The 24,376-nt window shown below is 53.9% G+C and overlaps 1 protein-coding gene across 1 annotated transcript; it reads left to right on the top strand.

Moving 5' to 3' along the window:
- Window positions 1-984: 984 nt before the first annotated feature.
- Window positions 985-22,415, top strand: LOC144731280 (protein Wnt-7b-like). The gene is made up of 4 exons (XM_078612331.1): window positions 985-1,609; window positions 9,257-9,483; window positions 16,328-16,620; window positions 20,504-22,415. The coding sequence occupies exons 1-4, from the start codon at window positions 1,539-1,541 to the stop codon at window positions 20,984-20,986; spliced, it is 1,074 nt and encodes a 357-aa protein (XP_078468457.1). The 5' UTR covers window positions 985-1,538; the 3' UTR covers window positions 20,987-22,415.
- Window positions 22,416-24,376: the final 1,961 nt, after the last annotated feature.

Raw genomic sequence — 24,376 nt, 5'->3', positions numbered from 1 at the left:
GATGAGAGATTCATGAGCGTGTTAATGTCCATTTAGGTTTTGAATTCGAGCTGACATTTGGTTCACCGCTAATTTACGTGAAATGTGTGGACCCTTGGGCTGCTTGGGACCCCAATTGTTGGCTTAGTATGCTTATTGCAAGCGTCACCACTGAGTGTCATCACACGAGGATGCGCGGTGTTCAACGTAACTTTCATCATAGTGATAAGAATGCACGTATTCCCATTTGTTTGCCACGGTGCAAAATTCGCCGAGTCTCAAGAACCCCTTTTCAAGAGGGTCCTACTGCATCGGGATCTTTGGCCAAAGTCCGTTAATGAGTTGCCTGTCTTCGAGTGGGAGGAAATCTGGGAACGGGGAGAAACCCCACCACGAATACGACGCGGGTAACGCTTAAAACTCCGCACAGATAGGTTCAAGGATGCAACGTTGTGCAATACTAACATTTCCCGGTCACCTCGTAGCTCTCTGGTCTACATAACACCTCATGGGCCCTGGCAGTTTCCCGTACGAGTGCGAACCAGGCTCAACAATTAAATCCGTATTATCTCACGATATTGGGCACATTGAGGGCCCATTTGGGTCAGCAGCGATGACGATTATTATTTTCATCATCGCTTCACCCGCGCACACAAGCAGACAGGTTTTCGCTGGGATGAGCTGAAAGTATTCGTGGGTGTGATCGTTGCTTTTTTAAAAAATATTTTTGTGGTTTGATCGTTGCATTTAAAAAAAAATGTTCATCCAATGCACGAACAGCAGTAGCAACCATTCCATGTAGCACCACACCTCGCCGGAGCTCCCACGTGGCCGAACGCGCACACGGTTCACTGCATGAATACTGATAGGGGAGGAGGAGCAGGACTCTGGGAGGGGAGGTAGGGATGTAGGGAGGGAGGGAGGTAGGTGGGTGGGTGAGTGAGTGGGAAAGAGCGAGGGAGGGTGTGTGTAGAGAGAGAGAGCGCGCGGGAGAAACGGAGAGCGAGAGAGACACAGAGACACCAAACTCCGGTGGAAGTCAGAGCAGACGTTTGCCTCAATGCGCCGAGACTCCGAGACCCCTCAGCTCCAGGGACGCGGCCACCCCATGCTGCCCCGGGCGAGCATCGCGAACCCAGGAGCAGTCGACCTGGAGGAGGAACTCTCCTCTCGTCCCACGCCAGACTTCGCCGCCCTCAATCTCGCCGGTGTCACGAAAGCAGCAGTCGCCGCGTTTTACTTAAACGCCTAAAAGGGAATTATCAACGACGTTTTTTTTCTTTTTTTAAATACATTTTCATCTTATTCCAAGAACTGTCACGTGCATCGCGCACTCGGTCACAGGACCCGCGGCGCGCACTCGGAGTGCGCGCGCGTGCGTGTGAGAGAGAGAGAGCGAAACAAAACGTCTGTTGCGTTTGAACTTTTCACTGGTGGAGCCGGGAGTGGAGCCGGGAGTAGGAGGAGGTGGTGGTGCTGGCGGTTGCAAGGTGGCCCCCGGTGCTCGCGTGTAAACCCGAGCGGCTTTTGGGCTCCCGCGCGAGATTTTTCGCCCAGCGATGAGCCGGGACCTCCAGCGTTGGCTCCCGCAGGTGTTGCTGTGCCTCGGCCTCGTCTACTTGCGCATTGGGTAAGAAGGAGAAGACCCCCCCCCCCACACTCCACCCCCCGAACGCGCGCGCGCACACTGCTCACACTCGGCTCCGATTAAGCACGGTCGGCTACGTACGGTGCGAAAGAAGTTCAACATACGTACGTACACGCGTGCTCATCTCCATCACTGCTTACACGCTCATCGATCGATCGATCCCTCCCTCTCTCCGGTCCACCAAAATCTGTTTTCCTACTCACCTGTCCATCTCTCTGATAACAAAACAGATACGCAGACAACGCATCTCCTTTATATGTTTGTCTTTCCACGTAGCGATGAAAAACGCGTTTCTTGTTTAGCACGACCGATACGACCCACGACCCTCTGTGAGTGAAATCATTTCGGCACTATCGATTGAGTTGATACAAGCAGACTGTGCGCCGGTTTTGACATCCCGTGTCCCATCGGCAGAGTCGGACTTGCTTGAATCAATCAATGCTGGTGAACTGGTAGGTTTCAATCGCTAAGGGCCCTCTCTTTAAGACGCGGACTCGAGATCGACTCACACTTGTGTAATGCAGAGAACCCTAATGCAGCTGCGTGATACATCAGTATCTAACCACCTATCTCTCGAACTCACCCCCCACCCCCCCGGGGTTCTCAGTTGGTTCCGCGGAAGCGATTTCGCCCAAGGTGAAAGGCGCGCACAGCGCGGTGAGCATGGTGGAGCCCTTGGTGCCAGCGATGAGAAATGCCCCCCCCCACCCCATGTTCAATGCCCCCCCCCCACCCCATGTTCAATGCCCCCCCCACCCCATGTTCAATGCCCCCCCAATCCCATGTTCAATGCCCCCACCCTCATGGTAGTCCGCCGCCTAAGCCCGATTCGGCCCCTGGAACCCAGAATAAGAATCAGAATGTTGATTTATACGCGAGCTGTAAAGCTTCATTTTTTGTTGCACAGATGTCCAGTAGTCCGGCGCAGTTGCACCGCCTGCTACCACACGCCACTTGGCGCAAAGTCTGAGTCTCGAGGCTATCGTCCAAGAGGCTCCTGCGGAATTTGTACATTTGGTTGATTTCATCAGTACAAGTTGTTTGGCTTCGCATGGGAGGAAACCAGAATTGCCCCGATAAAGTCCACATAGCCGCCGAGCAACTAACACTTAAAAGCTCCGCACAGAGCGGTGCGTTTAAATCCACCTCGCAAGCCAAGAGCCAGCAACACGTGATGTTATTATTACTCGGCACGAACCAGGCTCAGCGCTGCTTAGCTTCGAGCGCACGCGTGCGTGTACGCTCAACTTCTTTCGCACCGCGCGTAGACAACCGTGCCAACCGGAGGTGCGTTGCTGGTTCGGCGGCGAGCGTGTGATCCTGTTAACGCGTTGCACGAGCTCACCGAAGCGGAGCGGAGACTTTGGAGCCAAATCTGTGGCGTGCGTAGACGTGGGCTCCCCGCATTCGCCAAACACGCGCTGACTACCAGCGCGGTGAAGTATGGTCGAGTTAACCCCCACGCATCCCCAAGGCACCGGGGGAAGCTGGCCATTCCTCCATCCAGCAGTGAGTTGGCAAAGGGGCTCTACACACGCGTGCGTGGGTGTGGGTGGGTGTGCGCGAAGCTGAGTGGTTTGACTCGAGCATTGCATGTTGCTGGGAGTTTAGCAGGTGAGTGGCAGTCATTCTCACACGAGTGGACAGAGACAAAGATGCCCCGTGTAGACTTAACGGACTGTTGGGGCAAGTGCTGTTAGCGAGTGCCTCTGAACGCCGGCACGGCTTTTATAGGAAGGGGGGTTGATAGGTAGGTGGCTAACATCACGCACGCCTGGCCGCCTTTGTCTCTCCCGCGCCGATATTTACACATCGCACCAGATAGAAATTTGAGGCTGAGTCGACCTAAGGGGCGGTCCGAGACCGGTTTAGATACTCTTCGCCGGTGTTGCTGGGTTTCGCAGTAACGGCAAAGCAGTTATAAGTAACTCAGAATTGTGCGCAGTTGCGTATCCAGTACACGACTTCCCTGAAGGCATCAACACCTTCAGTGAGCGCGATGCCGATCACACGACGCGGTTCGAATTCGACCCTCGATCGATGGCTGCGCCATCGCCGCACACGCGTCGAACAAAAAACAAGGGACAAGTCCTTACTCACTAGCGCCCGCTGTCTGTGTACAACTATCCAGATCTGGCTCCCCACTCGCACGCCTCCCGGATTATAAGACGCATCCCCAACTTTTGCCTAAACACGGATAACCATCCATAATGCAGGGTTCTTTTTTGGGGTTAGATCGCGTAAATATATAAATGTGTCGTTAAACCCGCCACCACCCGACACAGCCAGCTAGTAAGGTTTGTCACGGAAACAGAACGTGGCCAATTCGTCACTAGTACAGCACACCGGTTGTGTGTTGGAGAGCCAAGCCACAACATTTACCATCTGAGTACGACGTTTCGCCAGTCATTACAACCAGCTTCATCAGGCGACGGGCAGATTTGTGGAACAGGTGGACTTCTCCACAAATCTGGCCGTTGCCTGATGAAGCTAGGCTCTGGGTTAGATTGCGTAATTTACGTAATTTACGCGATATAATCTGTATTATGGATGATATTGGTCGCGAATGCCTACTACGTGTTAAACAGATAAGTATGGTATCACAGACGATCGTGGTGGTGGTGGTGAATATCTAACGCCAATATGTGCAGAAGAGATGTACCGGTAGAGGAAGATATTTTACCACTCCACTGCTGGACGAGGGCCTCTCCACGTCGTTCGTGTTGTGTGTGGGGACGGGGGAGGAGGGAACAGTGCCGGATGATCCTAGTAGCAAAAGTAGCTACAACACGTGTAGTAGCTGCAACACGTGTAGTAGCAGCTGCTACTACACGTGTAGCAGCTGCTACACGTGTTGTAGCTACGGGCCCCGCACTTTCAAGGGCCCCGCGCTAAATGCTTTCAAGCTATCAATTCCGGTTCAGTGATTCTGCACTTGCTCTATTACTATAGTACTATACCGCCTTCAACTTTTATGAACGACTGGGTGTTTAAGGTTAGCGATTTGTCGTATTATCTGTGACTGTATAGCAAATAAAAAAATACAATTACTTTACTGTGCAAGTAAAAAAAATATATTTTTATATATGTATTTTTTTTTAATTTAGGACCCCTTTATAACATATGCTACAGGCCACGCACTAGCTTAATCCGGTACTGGCTGGGGGGTATATTTGACCATACTTCACCACGCCGGTGCGTGCTGGTGAAAGGCAGGACGCATCTTCGCTTGCGGGCATGGCGCAGTACAGCAATGGATGTCGCTCGACTGCTTCCTGCTGCAAGCAGCAACAGCAGCAGCGGTAGAAGCAGCCTACAACACCTGTTATGCATTGCGGAGTCAACCCATCCAAGCACGAGTCAGGGGCAGCGCTGCTTAGCGTCCGAGATCTCACAAAGTGTGTCCGTGTCTCTGTGTGTGTCTCCGTATGTCTGTGTGTGTCTGCGTGTCTCTGTGTGTATTCGTGTCTGTGTATCTCCATGTCTCTCTGTGTATATTTGTGTTTTTGTGTGTTTCTGTATGTCTCCGTGTTTTTGTGTGTGTATTTGTGTCTGTGCGTGTGTCTGTGTGTGTTTGCGTGTCTGTGTGTGTCTCCGTGTCTCTGTGTGTGTCTCCATGTCTTTGTGTGTGTCTCAGTGTCTCTGTGTGTGTGTGTTTCCGTATCTTTATGTGTGCCTCTGTGTGTGTCTCCGTGTCTTTGTGTGTGTCTCCGTGTCCCCGTGTGTGTCTCCGTGTTTCTGTGTGTGTCTCTGTGTGTTCGTGTGTGTCTCCGTGTCTCTGTGTGTGTCTCCGTGTCTCTGTGTGTGTCTCCGTGTCCCTGTGTGTGTCCTCTTTTCCGCAGGAAAGAATCGCGACTCTTAGGACTCAGCTATGCGTTACGGTTAAAATCGCGGATAATAGGATTAAATAGAGCGGCGGTTAAGAGGGGTTTTCGCGGACCATTTAGCTTTTGGACTTAAAACTTTCGTGACTGCAGGAATTCATATTCTTTGTTCTTTCGGTAAAGTCACATAAATAGAAAAAATTTGTAAATAAAAATGATATTTTAAATGTATTTTGCTACATTTTTAAAATAATTTTCAAATATTTTTTTTATTTAACTTTGTTGTATTTAAATTTTTTTCTTATTTTTTATATTTTTATATTTACGTGACTATACCGAAAGAACCAAGAATATAACCATATAGCTGCCGCGGATAATAGGAATGCGGGTGCTGTATTCAGTACTGTGAATTCACTGGCATATATATTGTAGTCATTTTTGTATTACTTTGTTGTTTAGTTTCTGACTTTATGTGAACGAAAAGACACAAATTCGCCCGTTTTCTCATTGAAAATAGGTACATTTCTAAATATCACTGTCCTGGTCACAAAAGCAAAGTTTGTGGGGAATAATAGCTATTTTCTGTACTTTTGAGGCATAAGCAATTTGGAAATAACACTACCCAGGAACAAAAAAAATTGTTACACGGTGTTATTCAACTGACTCTCACATGCCGGAGCATTGATAGCCTCGATTCATGCACACTGTGTTGAGTGGAGCTGGGATTATGCATGTGTAGTGTAATAGCGCCAGCTGGTGGACAGTAGCGGCAACTGTGGTGGACAGACAGGGCACCCGCCGGTGAGGGTGTGCACGGTGTGTTGGCAGAGCGGAGAAACTGGGGTAAGGGTCACGGAGGACCCCGTCTGGAGGCCCCTGGAACCTGCTAGCGGGTTCGAGAAGGGAGGCGCGGTCAGAGCAGAGCCAGGCTGCGCTGGTAGCATAAAAGGAGCCAAGAGCGGGGAGCTCGAAGCTGCCGGTTCTGGGCGTGGACTCGTCTCATCGTTGCTGTCGTCTCGTCGCCATCGTCGCTGCCATCTCCGCTAGATATTGCGCTACGAAGGATAGTAGTTGGCTATCTCAGCCAGCGCCATCAGTGTTAGATGGCTGGTGTTGTGTACAGGCTAGGCTAAGCTTCTGTGGAGAGTGTGTGGACGAGTCCGTGGTAGTTGTTAACAAAGAAGGTGCCTCCTATAAACTCTGTCTCTGAATCGTTGACACTACAACTGGTGTCAGAAGTGGTTGGAAAATTTTACAGGCATTAGAGTATAAGTTACAATGTCGAAGCTATCCAGGAAGAGGAACCCACCCGTAGTGTCATCAGAAGACGAGGACGGCGAGACGGTCATCCCTCCGACAGCCTCGGGACCTCGGTTAGAAACCCAGTGGGCATACGGGAGAGAGGCACCGATCCTCCTGAGTCGCGAATGGGGTGGCGCGAGGAGGTTGGCCGCCTCAACCTGCTCCCCGTGACCATCAGCCAGCTGGTCACGCAGCTCTCCGCGTCCAAACCTGCCGTCCAGGGGACGGCGAGTGGGCCGCGAGGCTCGTCAGAGCTGCCGCTTGCAGCGGTGATTCCCACGGCGGAGACCACGCGATTGCCGGGCGCCATTTTGCCCGTGGAGGGCACGGCATGGCCGGCAGGTGCCATTTGGAGTGGGACGCGGGACGACGCTAAGGCGGTGCTACAAGGGGCCGAATGCCGACCATGATGGTTGTCTCCCTTTCGGGAATTTGTGGCGGCGGGAGGCGATTGGACGGCGTTCCATCATCGCTTTGAGGCAGCTTGGTTTTCCGTCGGGTGAATGGAAGAGGATGCCCTGCGAGCCCTACCGATGGCCGTCGATGACGATGCGTTGGTGGCATTTAGGGCCATCCCGGAAGGTGATCGGTCAACTCTCCAGCGGGCATATGCCCAAATAGTCGGAGTCTTTGACCCGCCATACAACGCCCGCAGTAGATTTTTGCAGCGGAAGTGAGGGGAGGCCAAGATGCCTCTCGCGTTTCGTAGGACTCTGCTGGCATTGGGGCAGGAGGCATATCCCCACATGGACCGGATGGCGCTCGACTCTCTAGCAGTGAAGAGGCTGCTATCGCTGGCACAGGAGTTGGGGGTCGTCCTGGCAATCATGGAGGACGATGAGTAAACGTCTTTGAAGGTGGCCCGGTGGATTCATGCCCACAATAACATGCAGCAGTGACTCAAGGTGGCGACTTGGACTGGAGACGCCAAGGCACAGGAACCCAAGTGCCAGGAGGTGGAGATGGTGGCTGCGGTGTACGGCTATGGGCTGCGCTTGGAGGGGCTTCTTCCGAAGGCCGACGGGATAAAGTTGGTAAGAGTGGCTGCCCCTTCCACCTTGGAGACCCACGGCCACCTGTTTCAGGAGTGGTCGGCCGGGCCACGTCGCAAGAGAGTGCCGGGGTATCAACGCGACATCGGTAGCACCACCAACGCCCTCCACCCTGCTGGCTTTTGCCCACCAAGCCCCACAGGACCCAAGCCTTTGATGCCAGAAAATATTCCGAGGTCGCCGTGTGTGAGAAATCTGAGGCTGGAGCCTGGTCAAGTGCTGCTAATGACTCCAGGCAGGGGCCGTGCCCTTTCAGCTGTTTTTTGTGTATTCCTCGGAGCCCCACAAGAAGTGCAAGATCCTGCCCAATGTGGGGGACTGGCGTCAAGGACCCGGTTCACATGATCAATGTTCCAGTAAAGCGGACTTTCCCTTGTACTGTGTGATTGGGGAAAATTGTGTGTTAAGGGTAATGGGCGCTGAGAAGGGGTTTATGGTGCTGCGTGTTTTGTGTTAATGGTTGTTGTTGTCGTTCATGGGTATTTTTTGCCTGCGCCGCGCGCCGAGTGTCACATCTGTTGCGTTGTCAGTTGGCGGGGGTGCCGCGGTTGTGCTGTGTGCCTGCGTGCACGCCGACTTGCTCAGGTGAAGCAGGTGTTTGGTTGTTGGTTTGCTGGGAGTATCGCGACGATGGTTTGGTTGGCTGTTTTTTTTTGGTGCTTTTTGACGTTCCTCGGTTGTGGGAGTTGCTCTGCCTGGCCACCCGGTTGCGTTGCTGTGTATCAGCCGGAATGGCTGTTTTTTTTAAAGAAGCGGGGGGGGGGGGGGTGATGTAGTGTAATAGCGCCGGCTGGTGGACAGCAGCAGCAACTGTGGTGGACAGACAGTACACACGCCGGTGAGGGTGTGCACGGTGTGTTGGCAGAGCGGAGGAACTAGGGCAAGGGTCACAGAGGACCCCATCTGAAGGCCCCTGGAACCTGCTAGCGGGTCCGAGAAGGGAGGTGGGGTCAGGTGCTGGGTTGCATTAAAGGAGCCGAGAGCGGGAGCTCGAGGCTGTCGGTTCTGGGAGTGGACTCGTCTCATCGTTGCTGTCGTCTCGTTGCCGTTGTCGCTACTGACTGTCTCCGCTAGATATATCGCTACGAAGGATAGTAGTTGGATATCTCAGTCAGCGCCGTCAGTGATAGACATGGTAAATTGGACTTTCATGGTTAATTAGACTCCCATGGTGAATTGGACTTCCATGGTAAACTGGGCACCCATGGTGAATTGGACTTCCATGGAAAACTGGACTTCCATGGTAAACCGGACTTCCATGATGAAATGGGCTTCCATGGTAAACTGAACTTCCATGGTGAATTGCACTTTCTTGGTAAACTAGACTCCCACGGTAAATTGGATTTCCACGGTAAATTGGACTCAAGTGGTAAACTGGACTGCTGCTGCTGATATTGCAACTGATGACGATCCGCGTGCACCCCCCCCCACTCCCCCCCCCCTCTCCCCAGGGCCTTATCGTCCGTGGTGGCGCTGGGGGCTAACGTGATCTGCAACAAGATTCCGGGGCTGGCGCCGCGGCAGCGCGCCATCTGCCAGAGCCGGCCCGACGCGATCATCGTTATCGGCGAGGGGGCCCAGCTCGGCCTCGCCGAGTGCCACTTCCAGTTCCGCCACGGCCGCTGGAACTGCTCGGCGCTGGGCGACACCACAGTGTTTGGACAGGAGCTGCGAGTCGGTGAGTCACACGGCGGTGCTCGCTGACAGCGCTTGCCCCAACGGTCTGTTAAAGGCTATACGGGGGACCTTTGTCTTTGTACTTTGGTGGTGCCGATGGTGGCGGTGGTGGTAGCGGTGAGCTCGCCGCACTACAAACCTGGCGGCCCGAGTTCGATTCCCGCTCACGACCATCAGCACCGGTGACAATTATCTGAACCTGTCCTATGCCTCCCCTAGGTCGACTCAGCCTCAAATGAGTACCTGGTTCGGTGTGTGAACATCGCAACAAGGGAGAAAAAGGCGTGGTACTGGCCACCCACCCCCTCGTGTGCCGTGCCGGTCTTCATAGGTGCTCGCTAACAGCACTTGCCCCAACAGTCCATTAAGGCTATATGGGGGATCTTTGTCTTCAGTGGTTGGGTGTTTGTGGTGCATCGGTCAGTCATCTTTGTCGGCCAACCCATGGCACCTGGGTCTGTCCCGTGACCTCCTGTCCGCGAGCCTTCGACATTTCACCTGGCCTCGATGTGCACCTCGCCTGGTACAAGCGCCATGGTGACGTCACCGCCACTTAGTTGCGAACAGCGATTTTATGTTGTTGCTGCGTGTGATGTGTGAGCTATGATACGATTCCCATTCACGGCCAAAACAGTGGCGAATATTTGAACAGGTCCTAGACCTTCCCTAGGCTGACTCGGCCTTCAACGAGTACCTGGTGCGGTGTGTAAACTTCAGCACTGGGACGACAAAGGTGGCCGGGCATGGTGTTGGCTACCCACCCACTTCGTGTGCCATGCCGGCCTTCATAGGTGTCCCGCTAACAGCACTTGCTCCAACAGCCTGTTCAGGGCTATATGGGGGGGGATCTTTGTCTTTGTGAGCCCGAGTAGTGCGTATTTGCCGAGACCAGCCTAACCATAGGACAACCACTGTTGATGAGCCACAGGGTGGTATGACTGCCGTTAATATAATAACCCAATGTGTCCTGACTTGTTTGGGCCACCCCTGTAGAGAGCGGTCTGACTGCAGAGGTCTCACTCTGACTTGGCTGTGCAGCGCTGTGTGCCAGCTGCCTGCCAAGGTAACTCCACACGTAGCACCTGGGCCTTCTCATCCGCAAATATTGGGCCTTCTCTCTCTACCCTCGCAATTAAAAACATAACCCCCAATGCAGAAACGCCTACGCCGGCATATGCCTTACAATCCATCCTGTCTATAATAGAGGTTTTTTTGGGTTAGATCGAGGAAATATGAATGTGTCGTTAAACCCGCCACGACCCGACACAGCCAATTAGTAAGGTTTGTCACATAAACAAAATATGCCAATTATTTGCTAGTTCAGCACACCGGTGTGTTGGAGAGTACTCGAACGGTGAATGTTGTGGGTTTACTCTCCAACACACGGGTCTGCTGGACGAGCATCAAATTTCCATGATTTGTTTACGAGACGAACCTTACAAATTGGCTGTGTGTCTGGTGGTGGCGGGTTTAATGACACGTTTCATATTCACGCGACCCAAACCCAAACAGACCTCTATCATGGACAAATGTGGGTCGCGAAAGCCAACGCGCTGAGCAATCCATCCTGTGCTTTAGATTCCGAGAGGATCTGAGCAGAGTGCCTTCAGCAGGCGAGGAGGAGGAGAAGGAGGAGATTGCGACGACTGTGTTTGCGTTGTCCACGCGTCCAAACCGCCGCACGTTTCGCGCAGCTTCCGTGTGTCCCGCTTCTAAGGGAGGCTCATGGAATTGCAGCCCGGGCTAGAGAGGGGATGGGGCCGTCGTGCCACGCAGAGGCACCTGGAGCCCCGAGTCGTCTTGGCAGGCACTGGGAGGGACCGGGGGGGGGGGGGGCTCGTGAAAGACGTCACTAGGCAGTGGAGGCAGCTGCCCTCCACAAACAAAAAGGACACGCGGAGAGAAGCTCGTAACATTTAGTGGAGTTACACGGCGGCTAAATCAACGAGTTCGGTATGTTTGTGGTGAGCGTGCAGATCGCCTCGGTCCGTTAACCCGTAACACTTGGGTCTGTCCCACGACCTCAAAGTGTCGGTAGCCTGGAGCAAGCACAAGGTTATGTCACTGCCATTTATCGGGGAATAGCAGCAGCTGGTGGTGGTGGTGTTTATGAGTCCCCAAGTAGTGTGTGCATCTCAGTGGTCTCCATCTGCACATGGATCTCTGTCCCAGTAGTGTGCACACGTCTGTGTAGCGGTTGCTCCTGAACAGCACTTGACCCAACGGCCTGTTCAAGCTATACGGGGGGCCTTTGCCTTCGTAGCGGTTAGCACGCTGCGTTACGAACCCGGCGACCCGAGTTCGATTCCCGCTCACGGCCAACACCAGTGGCGACTCGGCATCAAATGAGTACCTGGTGCAGTGTGTAAAATCATCGCCACTGGGGGAGACAAAGGCGGTGGGGGCGTGGTGCTGGCCACCCACCCCCTCGTGTGCCGTGCCGGCCTTGATAGGTGCTGCTCGCTAACAGCACTTGTCCCAACAATCTGTTCAGGCTATACGGGGGATCTTTGTCTTGGCGTGGTCCCCATTGATTATAAGGAAATCGCCTTGAGCGCAACAACCATTGAGGCCTGTCCCCTGCTCGGCGTGCCTGTGTAACGTTACAGCGCAGCTACCTGACCAGTTGCTCCATACGAAGTCATCTTTACAGCAACGCCTGCACCGGCTTGAAGCATTCAGGCCGATCCGACCGCGTGATACACCCTGGGTTCAACCGGGCAATATTGTGCGAGGAGCTCACAGATCATTGGAAGCTCTAAGCACGATCTAGTTTGAGGCGCCATGGTAGCGAGATATTAACTACATCGCCTGGTATACATGAGGTCGTGGCTTCGATCCAGACCTTGACGCCTGCTGTATAATTGGGGTTTCCATGTTCTTCTCGTGGTCGCGTGGATTTTTGTTTCCGGTCCTCCGGTGTTTCCCCTTCAAATTTATAAACGTGCGTTTAGAGCGTATTTGGATGCTATAAATGTCCACGTGATGATAAGCCACTTCCTTGAGCTGTCATTTGTGGCCAGGTCGCTGCTGGGGAAAAAAAAAGATCTAGATCGCTCAGTGGGGCCTTACCTGGTGAAACAAAATAAAAAGTTGAGTTGAATAGTTTTCGTTCGGCACTGGCACGTGCCGAGTGGCAGTTGTTGCCCTGTTTGTTCTCGTCACGTGTGCGCACGACACCGGTGTGGGTACACGGGTGAGCACGTGCGCGTGTTCCATGCGTGTGCATTTGACCTAGCACTGTGTGCGTGCGTGTGCCTGCATGTGTTCCATTCGCATGTGGGGAGCAGCGGCGCAGAGGTTAGATTACATGAACCAGTCCTATGCCTCCCCTAGGTTGACTCAGCCTCAAATGTACGGAGTGTAAGCTTTGCCACTGCAGAGACAAAGGTGGACAGGCTTGGTGCTCGTCACACCGACCCCCTCGTGCGCCATGCCCCGCATCTCAGATTAGCACGGTTGGTTACGTGCGGTGAAAAAGAAGTTCAACATACATACATCTGTAGTGTGCCAATTCACAGACACTCGTAGGAGGCGCTCTCTCTCTCTTATTCCGGCCTTCACAGCCTTAGGGGATAACCACACACCGGGTCGGGACAGCCAACATGCTGCCAGACCCACAGCTAGAAGAATGCAAATATCACAACGACGACGAGGACACGACGTGTTCCACTCCAGCTCGCAGCAGCCCCGAGTATGAGTCGGAGCTCGCCCTTTTATCCTCCCCAGCGTGGCCAGGCTACGCCCTCGGCCCCGCCCCCCTCTGGATCCCCCAGAGGGCTTCGTGCCTTGCCCACAGGTGCAACTGGTAGAACGGGCTGCTACCCATAATTCTATTGTCTACCAATCTCCCAGCCTGCAGAACGCGCTACAGTGACTCATTCCATGTGCTCGCAAACAGCACGCGCCTGAACATCACGTGTAAGCTACATAGGGGATCTTGATCTTGGTGCGCTCGGGGAAGCTTTCAACAGCGCGTCTCGGTAAAGTGCGAGATTTGACAGCACGCCTATCCCAGCTGTTCAGCAACGTGGTCATTCGGCGAAGTGTCGCAATTCGATTCGCGTGAGAATTCACGTTTCGTCTCGTTTGCGTTGCATGTTGTTATTGATTTTTTTCTTCTTCTCCGTGTCGCTCGTACACCTTTTTGTTCACCCCATTAGCCGAAGCAGGATATCAATCGCAACCGCTCGTCCGTTTCTCTCGCACGCGATCCGACGTGAGCAGAAGGAATCCATTTGAAGAGACGCATCGAATGCGGACACGCCAAGGTCGTGAACGAAATATATCACATCGATCGTAACCTGCAAAAGTCTGCTGCATGCAGAGACGCAGGCTTGGAATTACACCTGCCGACAAAACAGAGAGAGAGGTGCACGTGGGTTAGAGAATACACACACACACACACAGGTTGCATGCCATCATCCAAAGTATTGAGAAAAGTGATTGTGGCTTGGGCAGGACGCGTCAATCAATCAATCCGAGATTTGTCACGCGCCACGCTTAGCAGCAATCTGAGATGGAAGGGGCGGGCGGCGCTGAGAACATTCAACCGAAGGCGAGGAGCAGAACAAAAAGCAATGTTATTAGTCCGATCTTAAAATCACCGATCGTCGCGGCTGAGCGGACTTTCAGGTGGCAGAGCCTGTTCCAAACCACGTGCCTGCCGGTGAGAAGCTGCGTTCTGCTGTCCTAAGCCGAGTGGATGTTAAACTAAACTGAACACATTTTTTTATTTACCAGGTAAGGCCCAATGAGCTGTATAGCTCTTTTTCAGAAGCGATCCGGCCACAAATGATAGCTCACCGAAGTGGCTTATCATCATCACGTGTAAATGTATAGCAGCCAAATACTCTAAACGCGTGATTCTAAACGTGGAGGGAAAATCCACGTGACCACGGGGGGAAAAAACATGCAAATTCTAAATATACAGCAGGAGTTAGGGTCGGGATCTAACCCACGACCTCCTAAATACCTGGCGAGATAGCTAACATCTCGCCACCGTGCCAGCAGGTCCATGCCGTCACTGGAAGGGTCGATGTATCGATGGTCAAGCATAATAACGGAGTGGCATTCAAGGAACTGAACGCATCCGAGGAGATGGAGCTGTGAAATCGGTGCAATCACAAGGTCGTCAGAGGTGACGATGGCTTGGACAGGCCTTCATCCAGCAGTGGATTGGCCACGACTGATGATGATGAATAATGCGTCCTTACACGCCCACTTGTTAGAGTGAAGTGTTTGTGTGACCTTCAACAAAGGGCTTGGGCGATCTGGCCAACTCACATTACCGGGTCTGACCCGGCGTGATGTGTGGGTATGTGGTGCTGTTGGGGCGTCCTGTGGGGAGCGGTGGCGTAGTGGGTAGCGCTACGCTGCGCTACGAAACCGACAAAGACCTGAATTCGATTCACGCTCGCGGCCAACACCGGTGACGATTTGTCTGAACGGGTCCTGGGCCTACCCTAGATCGACTCAGCCTCAAATGAGTACCTGGTGTATGATATGTAAACATCGACTTTCGGGAGACAGAGGCGACCGGGCGTGGTGCCGGACACCCACCCCCTCGTGTGCCGTGACGGCCTTCATAGGTGCCCGCTAACATCACTTTGCCCTTCCAGCCTGTGAATGCTACACGGGGTGTTTCGCCGCCGTGCCGAGGGAGATGTGATCGCCCTCGCCTGTTGCACAGCAGCGCGTGGGTTCGATCCCGCACCCTGATCGATGCCTGTTGTATATTTGGAGTACGCGTGTTCTCTCTCGCCCGTGGTGGTCGCGTGGACTATTCGCCGAGCTCCTCCGGTTTTTTTTTGCTCTCCAAATTTATATAAAAGTGTCCACGTGTGGTGATGATCCCAGCCACTTGGATGGGCTATCGTCACACGCGGTGGCCAGGTCGCCCTCCGAAAAAAAAGAGCTCATCGCTCGGTGGGCTCTTTACGTGGTAAAATAAATATTAATTTTTTTAAATGTTAGTTTCATCTTAGTCTCTTGGTGGCGATGACCAACCACGCCCGCTGAACTTCCTTCGTACCGCAGCAAGCCAGCCGTGCTCATCGGGAGGCAGTCGGGCGGTTGTGGCGCGCATTGCCGGGTAGCCGGAAAGGCCACCTCCACATACTCGCTGCTGACCGCCGGGGCCACCCGCGCCGTCGCGTCGACCTGCAGCCGCGACACTCAGGGTCCATCCATTGAGTCCGTACGCATGGAGGGGGGAGGAGGGGGGGGGGGTCAACCCAAATGTGTTCGCTTGCGTATGGGAGGTCTGCTGACAAAAGTGCGTACGCATAGGAAACGGGGGGAGGGGGGTGAAGCCTCGATAATAATTTGTCTACAATGGCCTTCAAATGAGCCACAGTTCAGTTTCTTTAGCTGTCAGACAAGTACGACCGGGAGAAGTGGGACTGTGGGAGAGGTGTCACTCGTGTTCCACCGTACCCCTGACCGCAGCTATCACGCAGCTCAGCAAAATAAGTGGCCAAGGTACGCAACTTAATTATTTAATGCAGCCGGCGGTGGACTATCTATTTGCTTAAACACGTTAATATTATTAATCCTTGATCGTTTCTGCGTGGATTAAATATCGGCCGTTCTGTAGGATTCGGGGTTGGGGGGGGGATGTAAAAAGTCCGCGTGCGTACAGAGAGAGGGGGGAGGGGGGCTCAAGTTCTGACAGATTTTTGCGTACCGACTAAATGGATGGGCCCCTAAGCCAGCCGTGATAATTGGGAGGCGTTCGTGCGGTTGTTCACGTCTCGTGGCGCTGCTGCTGCTGCCGCTGCCGCTGCTGCTGCTGCTCCTGCTGCTGCTGCTGCTCCTGCTGCTGCTGCTCCTGCCGCTGCCAGGGAGCCGAGAGGCCGCCTTCACCTACTCGGTGCTGGCCGCCGGCGTGGCCCACGCCGTCACGTCGGCCTGCAGCCGCGGCAACTTGAGCGAGTGCGGCTGCGACCGCCACAAGCAGGGCTTCAGCGAGGCCCTCGGCCTCGCCGGGGAGCGCGACGAGGGCTGGAAATGGGGCGGCTGCTCGGCCGACATCCGCTACGGCCTCGACTTCTCGCGAATATTCGTGGACGCGCGGGAGATCAAGCAGAACGCGCGCACGCTCATGAATCTGCACAACAACGAGGTCGGTAGGAAGGTGAGAGAGCGGCACCCGGCCCCCCCCCCACACACCCCCCCCCCCCCCACACACACACCCCCCACACACACACACCCCCACACACACCCCTCCACACACCTCCCAACCCCCCCCCCCACACACACCCCCCCCAACCCCCCCCCCCACACACACCCCCCCCACACCCCCCCCACACACACCCCCCCCACACCCCCCCACACACACCCCCCCCACACCCCCCACACACCCCCCCCAACAAACACCCCCCCACACATCCCCCCACACACCCCCCCCAACCACCCCCCCCACACACCCCCCCAAACCCCCCCCACACATCCCCCCCCCCCCCACACATCCCCCCCCCCACTTCTTTGGTCATCCGTGGGGGGTTTTGTTGTTGCGCGCGGCCCCCATCTGGGCGAGCTCGGAAGCCGCTCGGTGGTGCTGCAGAGCAGGTGGGCAGAGCCGTTGGGCAGGGCAGGTGAGCAGAGCGGGTGGGGAGAGGCGGTGGGCAGAGCGGGTGGGGAGAGGCGGTGGGCAGAGCGGGTGGGGAGAGGCGGTGGGCCCTCTCTTCCCTCCTTGCCGCTCTTTCGCTCCTCCTGTCACGCTGTCATTCTGTCGCTCTCCCTGTGCCTCTCCACCACTCTCCCTGCCCCTCTCTCTCCACCACTCTCCCTGTGGCTCTCTCTCCCTGCCCCTCTCTCTCCCTGCTCCTCTCTCTCCGCTCTCCCTGTCGCGCTCCCCACGCCGCCGCCAACCCTGTGAGTGATAGCGGCGGCGTGGGGAAGTCTTCACCCAGCAGCTGATAGACACTGGCTGATGAGGCTCCTCATGGTGATCATGATGACAGCTGTTGATAATGGTAACGATACCAGCTGCTGCTGCTGCGGCTACTGCTGATGATGATTTCCCTGCTGCTGCTGTGACGACGACGATGATGATGAGGATGATGATGATGATGATGAAGAATACACTGGCCTCGGCATTGCATTCCTCCACACAAAGTCACAGGCAACTGCCAAACCGGAGTCGCCACGTGTGGCAGGGCACGTGTCTCTGCCGGGGCTCATTGAGAAGTCGATCCGAAATGTTGGCTCCAGTGATCTCGAAGGTCTGAGGCTCAGGCTGGGAAGATACAAAAAAAATGTAAAATACATTTGTTCATGTTACCAGGTAAGGCCCACTGAGCTATGTAGCTCGTTTTCAGAAGCGACCTGGCCATTACGAATGACGGCTCAACAAAGTGGCTTGTCACGTGGACATTTATAGCAGCCAAATACTCTGAACTCGTATTTCCCGCACTGAGACAGAGAGAGACATGAAAACTCCAAATATTCAGATGTAAGGATGTTATAAGCACCTTTAGCAATCACACAGGCATCATGGTCGGGATCGAACCCACGACCTGCTGTATACCAGGAGAGGTAGCTAACAGAGGTGCTCGGAGGTGGGCAGCGGCAGGGGGCGACCACTCACTCGACCTCCTTCCCATGGGTGCTGCTCATGCGGATGGGAAGGACGGCTCGATCTGATCTCTCCCTGCCTCTCTACCTGCCTCTCCCCGCCTCTCCCAGATCGCGCACGTAGCCACACGGGTGCAAGGTGGTAGTGGCGGGCTATCGAGTCATGCTTCGCCATCTCACTCCCTCTAACCTCCTGACTCACTCTCCTTAGCTCACTGCTGTCTCCTTCCCTCCATCCCGTGTCTCCCTCCCTCTAACCTCCTGAATCCCTCTCATTACCTCCCTCCCTCCATCCCGTGTCTCACTCCCTCTAACCTCCTGACTCACTCTCCTTAGCTCACTGCTGTCTTCCTCCCTCCATCCCGTGTCTCACTCCCTCTAACCTCCTGAATCCCTCTCATTACCTCCCTCCTACGCCTCCCTGTTCCGTCCCTCCCTGGCTCCCCGCTCGCTTCCTTCTGAGACATCGCCAAGCGTCTGCGGCCGTCTGGAACGCTCTTTCGATGTTAGGAAGCCACTGGAGCTATGCGATTCTAAATCATTGAGATTGAAAACGCATTTCTTTAAAACTGCTTTTGATGTTGAGATTGTTGTCCTTCTCTCGCACTTTCGATTAGCACGGTTGGATACGTACGGTGCGAAAGAAGTTCAATTTACATACATACATGCAGGAGGGTGATCACTGATCGTTGCAAAGGTTCATGGTTCTATTCATTTTAAAAACGACACCGCAAATTACACGGCTGGGATTACGCAGCCAGCAATAAGTGCCTCCCACCCCCACCCTCACTTCCCCCGTGCCCCCACCGGGCCAGCAGATTAATTGCCCAGGCCACTCTCTCGCAGACGAGACGATCCCTCGTCGCTCGAGTTCTCGCCGCGTTAACACGGATCGACTCGAGACGCCACTCCTGCGTCGCGACGCTGCCTCCATCGTTGCCGCCCGGCCACCCCGACGCGCAACGACGATTTTGCGATACGAAACGATCGACGTTTTTCTTTTCTCATTCAAATTAACGACGACTATCGCGATGTCGGTTTAGCGGAACTTCGCAGTCGTACATTGAGCAGTTTTGTGTGCTTCGCCGCTCGTCCCAGTGCGCGTAACGACGGCCTTACAATCTATAGCATAACGCACGTGCTACGAGTTTAAACTAAATGTCAAAATAAATAAAACTACGAATATCACGACGTCCATTACTCGACAAAAAAAATTACACCAAGCGCTCACTTACTGGCTGATAGGTATTTACTTGGAAATACAATTATCGTCTTTGTTACGTTGTAAATATGGTGTCAGCAAATAAATAACCGAGCCAAGACAGCGGAACGCCGTGGTGGCGAGATGTTAACTACCTCGCCTGGTATACAGGAGGTGGTGACGCCTGCTGTATATTTGGAGTTTGCGTGTCTCTCTCCCCGTGGTCGTGTGGATTTTTCTCCGGGTGCTCCGGTTTTTCCCTGCACATTTAGAATCAACAAAACGTGTTTGGAGTATTTGGCTGCTATGAATTTCCACACGATGATAAGCTACTTCGTTGAGCTATCATTTGTGGCCAGGGCGCTTCTAAAAAGTTGAAATATATAGCTCAGTGGGCCTTACCTGGTAAAATAAAAAATAGTTTCGTAGTTTTACTTTAGTTTAACTCCGTTACCACCCAGTACACACCCCGAACAAATCCCCAAGTGAACTCGGACTCGACTATGCGCGTCTCTCGCTTGTCTCACCCCCTAAACGCCTCCATAGTCCCACACAATCAACCACACGTCCACCTAACTGCACACCCACGCAACTCGTACAAACACACATCCACCCACACGATAAACCATACACGTAGCTACCCACACATACACACACCAACACACACAAGCATCCAACTACACACACACACACACAACAAAATATTCACAAAATCACTTACCCAAACACATCCATTTACCATAATACTCACCAAACACACAAACGTATCTACTTACTAACACTTCCACCAACACACACCAACCACTTCTCATCGACACACACTCATCCACACGCCAATCCACACAACCACCCACCCACACACCTCCATACCCCCCAACACACCCACACACACCTCGATACGCACCCACACACACACAAAGACAAAGATCCCCCTATAGCCTGTAACAGACTGTTGGGGCAAGTGCTGTTAGCGAGCGCCTACGAAGGCCGGCACGGCACACGAAGGGGTGTGTGGCCAGCACCACGCCCGACCGCCTCTGCCTCCCCCGAGTGGCGATGTTCCACCCCGCATCGGGTCCTCATTCGAGGCTGAGTCGTCCTAGGCGAGGCGCAGGACCGGCTCAGACAATCGCCACCGCGCGTCTTGGCCGTGTGCGGGCACTCGATCTCGGCTCGCCGGGTTTCGCGAGCGCAGCGCGACGCGCTAACCCACCGCCACCACCGCCGCCGCTCCCCGCAGGTTCTGGAGGAGCGCATGAAGCTGGAGTGCAAGTGCCACGGCGTGTCGGGCTCGTGCACGACGCGCACCTGCTGGACCATGCTGCCGCGCTTCCGCGAGGTGGGCCACGCGCTCAAGGAGAAGTACAACTCGGCCGTTCACGTGGAGCCGGTGCGCGCCAGCCCGCACCGGCGGCCCGCCTTCCTCAAGGTGAAGTCGACGCCGCGGAACTACCGCAAGCCCATGGAGACCGACCTGGTGTACATCGACCGCTCGCCCAGCTACTGCGAGGAGGACCCCGCGTCGGGCAGCCTGGGCACGCGTGGGCGGCTCTGCAACCGCACGTCGCCGCACGCCGACGGCTGCGACCTGCTGTGCTGCGGCCGCGGCTACAACACGCACCTGTACACGCGCTCGTGGCAGTGCAACTGCAAGTTCCACTGGTGCTGCTACGTCAAGTGCAATACCTGCAGCGAGCGAGTGGAGGTGTTCACCTGCAAGTGACGGGGGGGGGAGGAGGCGGAGAGACAGGGAGAGAGACAGTGCTGGGATTAAAGCGGAGAGAGTGACGGGGAAATGTAGGTGGAGGAGGGTGGTGGAGAGAGAGACAGAGAGAGAGATAAGACAGAGGGAGGTGCAGGTGGTGGCGGAAGAGAAAGGAAGAGGAGGGCGGTTGCCGGGGGTTAAAGGCGGGGGAGATGTGCGTTGCGGACGGGACGCGGAGGAGACGGGAACGTCGGACGGGTTGGAGGAGAGATGTGCAAGTCGTCGACCGGGTGGGATGGAGCAGAGAAATTGTGGATGTTACGACTGGAGGTGGGACTTTGAACGTACGGGGCGATCGTGGTGCAGCACCATCATTGTCGGCAGAAGCAGCAGCAGCAACAACAGCTGTAGCTGCGTCAAGATCATTACCATTGTCATAGCTGTTACCATCATCATCATCATCATCGTGATCATCCTCATCAGCAGCAGGAGCAGCATTAGCAGCCGATAACGCAAGCCAAGAGACTATGGACTCCTCTGTCGGACGTGAGGGTGGCGTGCCAGGGGCGCATGCCTCCTCCGCCCAGGCTATGGGCTTGAGCAATAATTGCTTGATAAATTTGAGCAATAAGGCCACTGTGGGACAACTTCACGCGCACATTTTGGGTTTATATTTCATGGATCCCTCGACCACTCTACATTGGTGGCCTGGGCCACGTAGGCCCTCACCCCAGGCCCGCCCGCACTCCCCTAATATATTAATATATTTGTTAACCAGGTAAGGCCCACTGTGCTCTGTGTCTTTTTTTCAGAAGCGACCTGGTCACATTTTATAGCTCAACGAAGTGGCTTGTCGTCACGTGGAAATTTCTAGCGGCCAAATACTCTTAACTTCACAATTGTTCCCACACGAACTCAGTTCCACATTGGTACGAGGTAAATAAAAACGAGTGCCACTTTGTCGGAGAGTCCGCAGTGCTTGTGCTACGATGAAATGGCTCATCCTCGCCAAGGGAATGGGGAATTTCCACCACCCGCCAGAGAGGTGAGCCACGCCTTGGCGTCATTGTTTGAGTGGTTGGGCCGGCTTGGAAGTTGACTTTTTTAATAAATGGTAACCACAAAATATCTTTAAAAAAAGATTCTAAAGAGAGATATATTTTCAATATATATAAGGGGCGGTCGAAAATTGTTGATTTCTATTTACTAGCCGTGCAAGGCTGCATTGGGTTCACCCCTTAAAAATCAAATCGTCCTCTCGTGGGTCGTGCATCAATTAGTTCGTTGGAAGACGCGATTATTTAGAATTCCTGCAAATCGTATGCAGGTTAGAAGGTCGTGCAACAGTTGGGTTAATGGGACAAACAAAAACAATACAAACGAGACAGGGGGGAAAAGAATCCCCCACCTCCCTCCACCAAGAAACAACGCGGACGACAACTCACGACCCCCCCCCCCCCCCCACCGATTAATCAGAATTTCTGCGGGTGTCGAATTGTCACGTGACTACGATCGATGCTCCCGACACGCTTGTAGCCGTACGGAGCAATGGACCGTAACACCACGGCACGAGCATATACCGCACCGGCTGTGTGGTGATAGAAGTAATGAGGGTTGTGTAGGCACAAAAACGCAAGCAAGATGCCGGTCTCATTGCATTGTGGGTGGTCGGATTCAGACCTCCGCCGAACCGGGCTGGAACGCGTGGGCGCGATCTAGTCGCCAGACCGGTGATGACGGAGACCAGGGAGCATCTTTGCCGAAACTCGGGACGGAGAGAGGCACCGTCGGTCGTGACGCGGTTTCGGGCCGCGTGGTTTTGTGCCGGGGGTATTTTACACGGCTCGTTCTTGAGGTTTGTTTTTGACAGCCCGTTGCTTGCATGCGTCGCGTGTGTACGCGCGCACACGCGTGTGCGTGTGTGTGTGCATGTGTGTATATATAAGTTATATGGCAGGTTGCACTGGAATAACGTACCGTACACTTAACCGGAAGAGCGTCTCGATTCGATCACTACAAAACTGTAATTTTTCACAAATGCGGCGATATTGTGCGAGTGACACCCATGTTTGAACTTCTTCATTAGCACCGCACGTAGCCAGCCATGCTATGTGCGACGTCACCGGAGGGCCAAGGGGGTGGCCGTACAGCAGATCGGACGACTGAGTTGGTAGACTTTTGTAGGCAATTAATGAACCCTTTCCCATTCCGATGGCGTGCATGTACGTCATCAGTTTTTCTTCCAATTCCATTCTGATGACGTACGATTCTATTCCGATGACGTACGATTCCATTCCGACGACGTGAATGGACGTCATCAGTTTTTCTTCCAATTCCGTTCCGATGACATACGATTCCATTCCGATGACTTACGTGCATGTCAACGGAACGGAATTGGAAGTAGAAGGCCATGCGGGAGGGTGTGTGGCTCAGTTTGGCACCAACCATCGTAGAGTGCGGTCGTGTCGATACATTTCTTTGCGGGCAAGCACAGTACAATGTCTTTAAAAACGACGACGCTACACCTCTCTGAATAAAATGAACGCAGATCCACTTGCGCGTTCCGAGCTTCGGCAGTGAACGAGACACCCACCCTGCAACTTGCAGACGTCTCGGAAGGGGAAAGGGTGAATTGACCGAGCGAGAAAGGAGGTCAACTCACAACGAGGTCCAGGCGATTTCTGTCGCTCACTTGCCCCAAGCCTAACCCCAGTGGTGGCCCTCGGCATAATCAAACTAAGCGACTGTGTAGGGCCCCCAAGTAGCGCAAAGGCCCTCCAGGTTCGTGAAGAGGGATGAAACAAAATACCAGCTCAAATTCAAATCCGAATATTCAAAGTCGCAGATTGGCATTGAAGGGGCTAACTCATCTCTCTCTCATCCCCATCTCGTCTGAAGTCTCTTATGGAGCTTCATTTTTGTCTCTTGGCTATACCTCCCTTATTTCACTCCAGCTGTCTTCTCTGCTGATGATCTCGAGTCTCTGATCTCACTACGTCGCTATCTCGTGTCTATGTCTCTCCTGTCATCTCATTAAGAGTTTATGTATCGAACGGAGGGCCCCCAATGAACCCGCACGACTACTGACCCCAACCCTGGACTCTAAAATCACATTTCCGGCTATTTAGGAACAACCGTTGCAATTATTTGAGACTTCTACCAATTTTGAGGGCATGTGAATTTATATTTCTCCTGAACGTTCAGTTTGTGTGGAACTGTCAGGCAATCTCGGTGGATTGTCAGGCTGTCCTAGTGGATTGTCAGGCAGTGTGGGTGGATTGCCAGGCAATCTTAGCAAAATTGTCGGTCAGTCTCGGTGGGCAGTCAGGGAGATTCGGTGAAAAAATCGGGCCGTCACAGCGACCTGCGAGGAGGCCCAGAATCAGCTCGAAGCATGTCAAGCGATTC

The sequence above is a fragment of the Lampetra planeri genome, chromosome 38 (assembly GCF_965212315.1).
Source record: "Lampetra planeri chromosome 38, kcLamPlan1.2.h2, whole genome shotgun sequence".
In the NCBI taxonomy this organism is placed as follows: Eukaryota; Metazoa; Chordata; class Hyperoartia; order Petromyzontiformes; family Petromyzontidae; genus Lampetra; species Lampetra planeri.
This window is presented reverse-complemented; position numbering and strand designations above follow the sequence as displayed.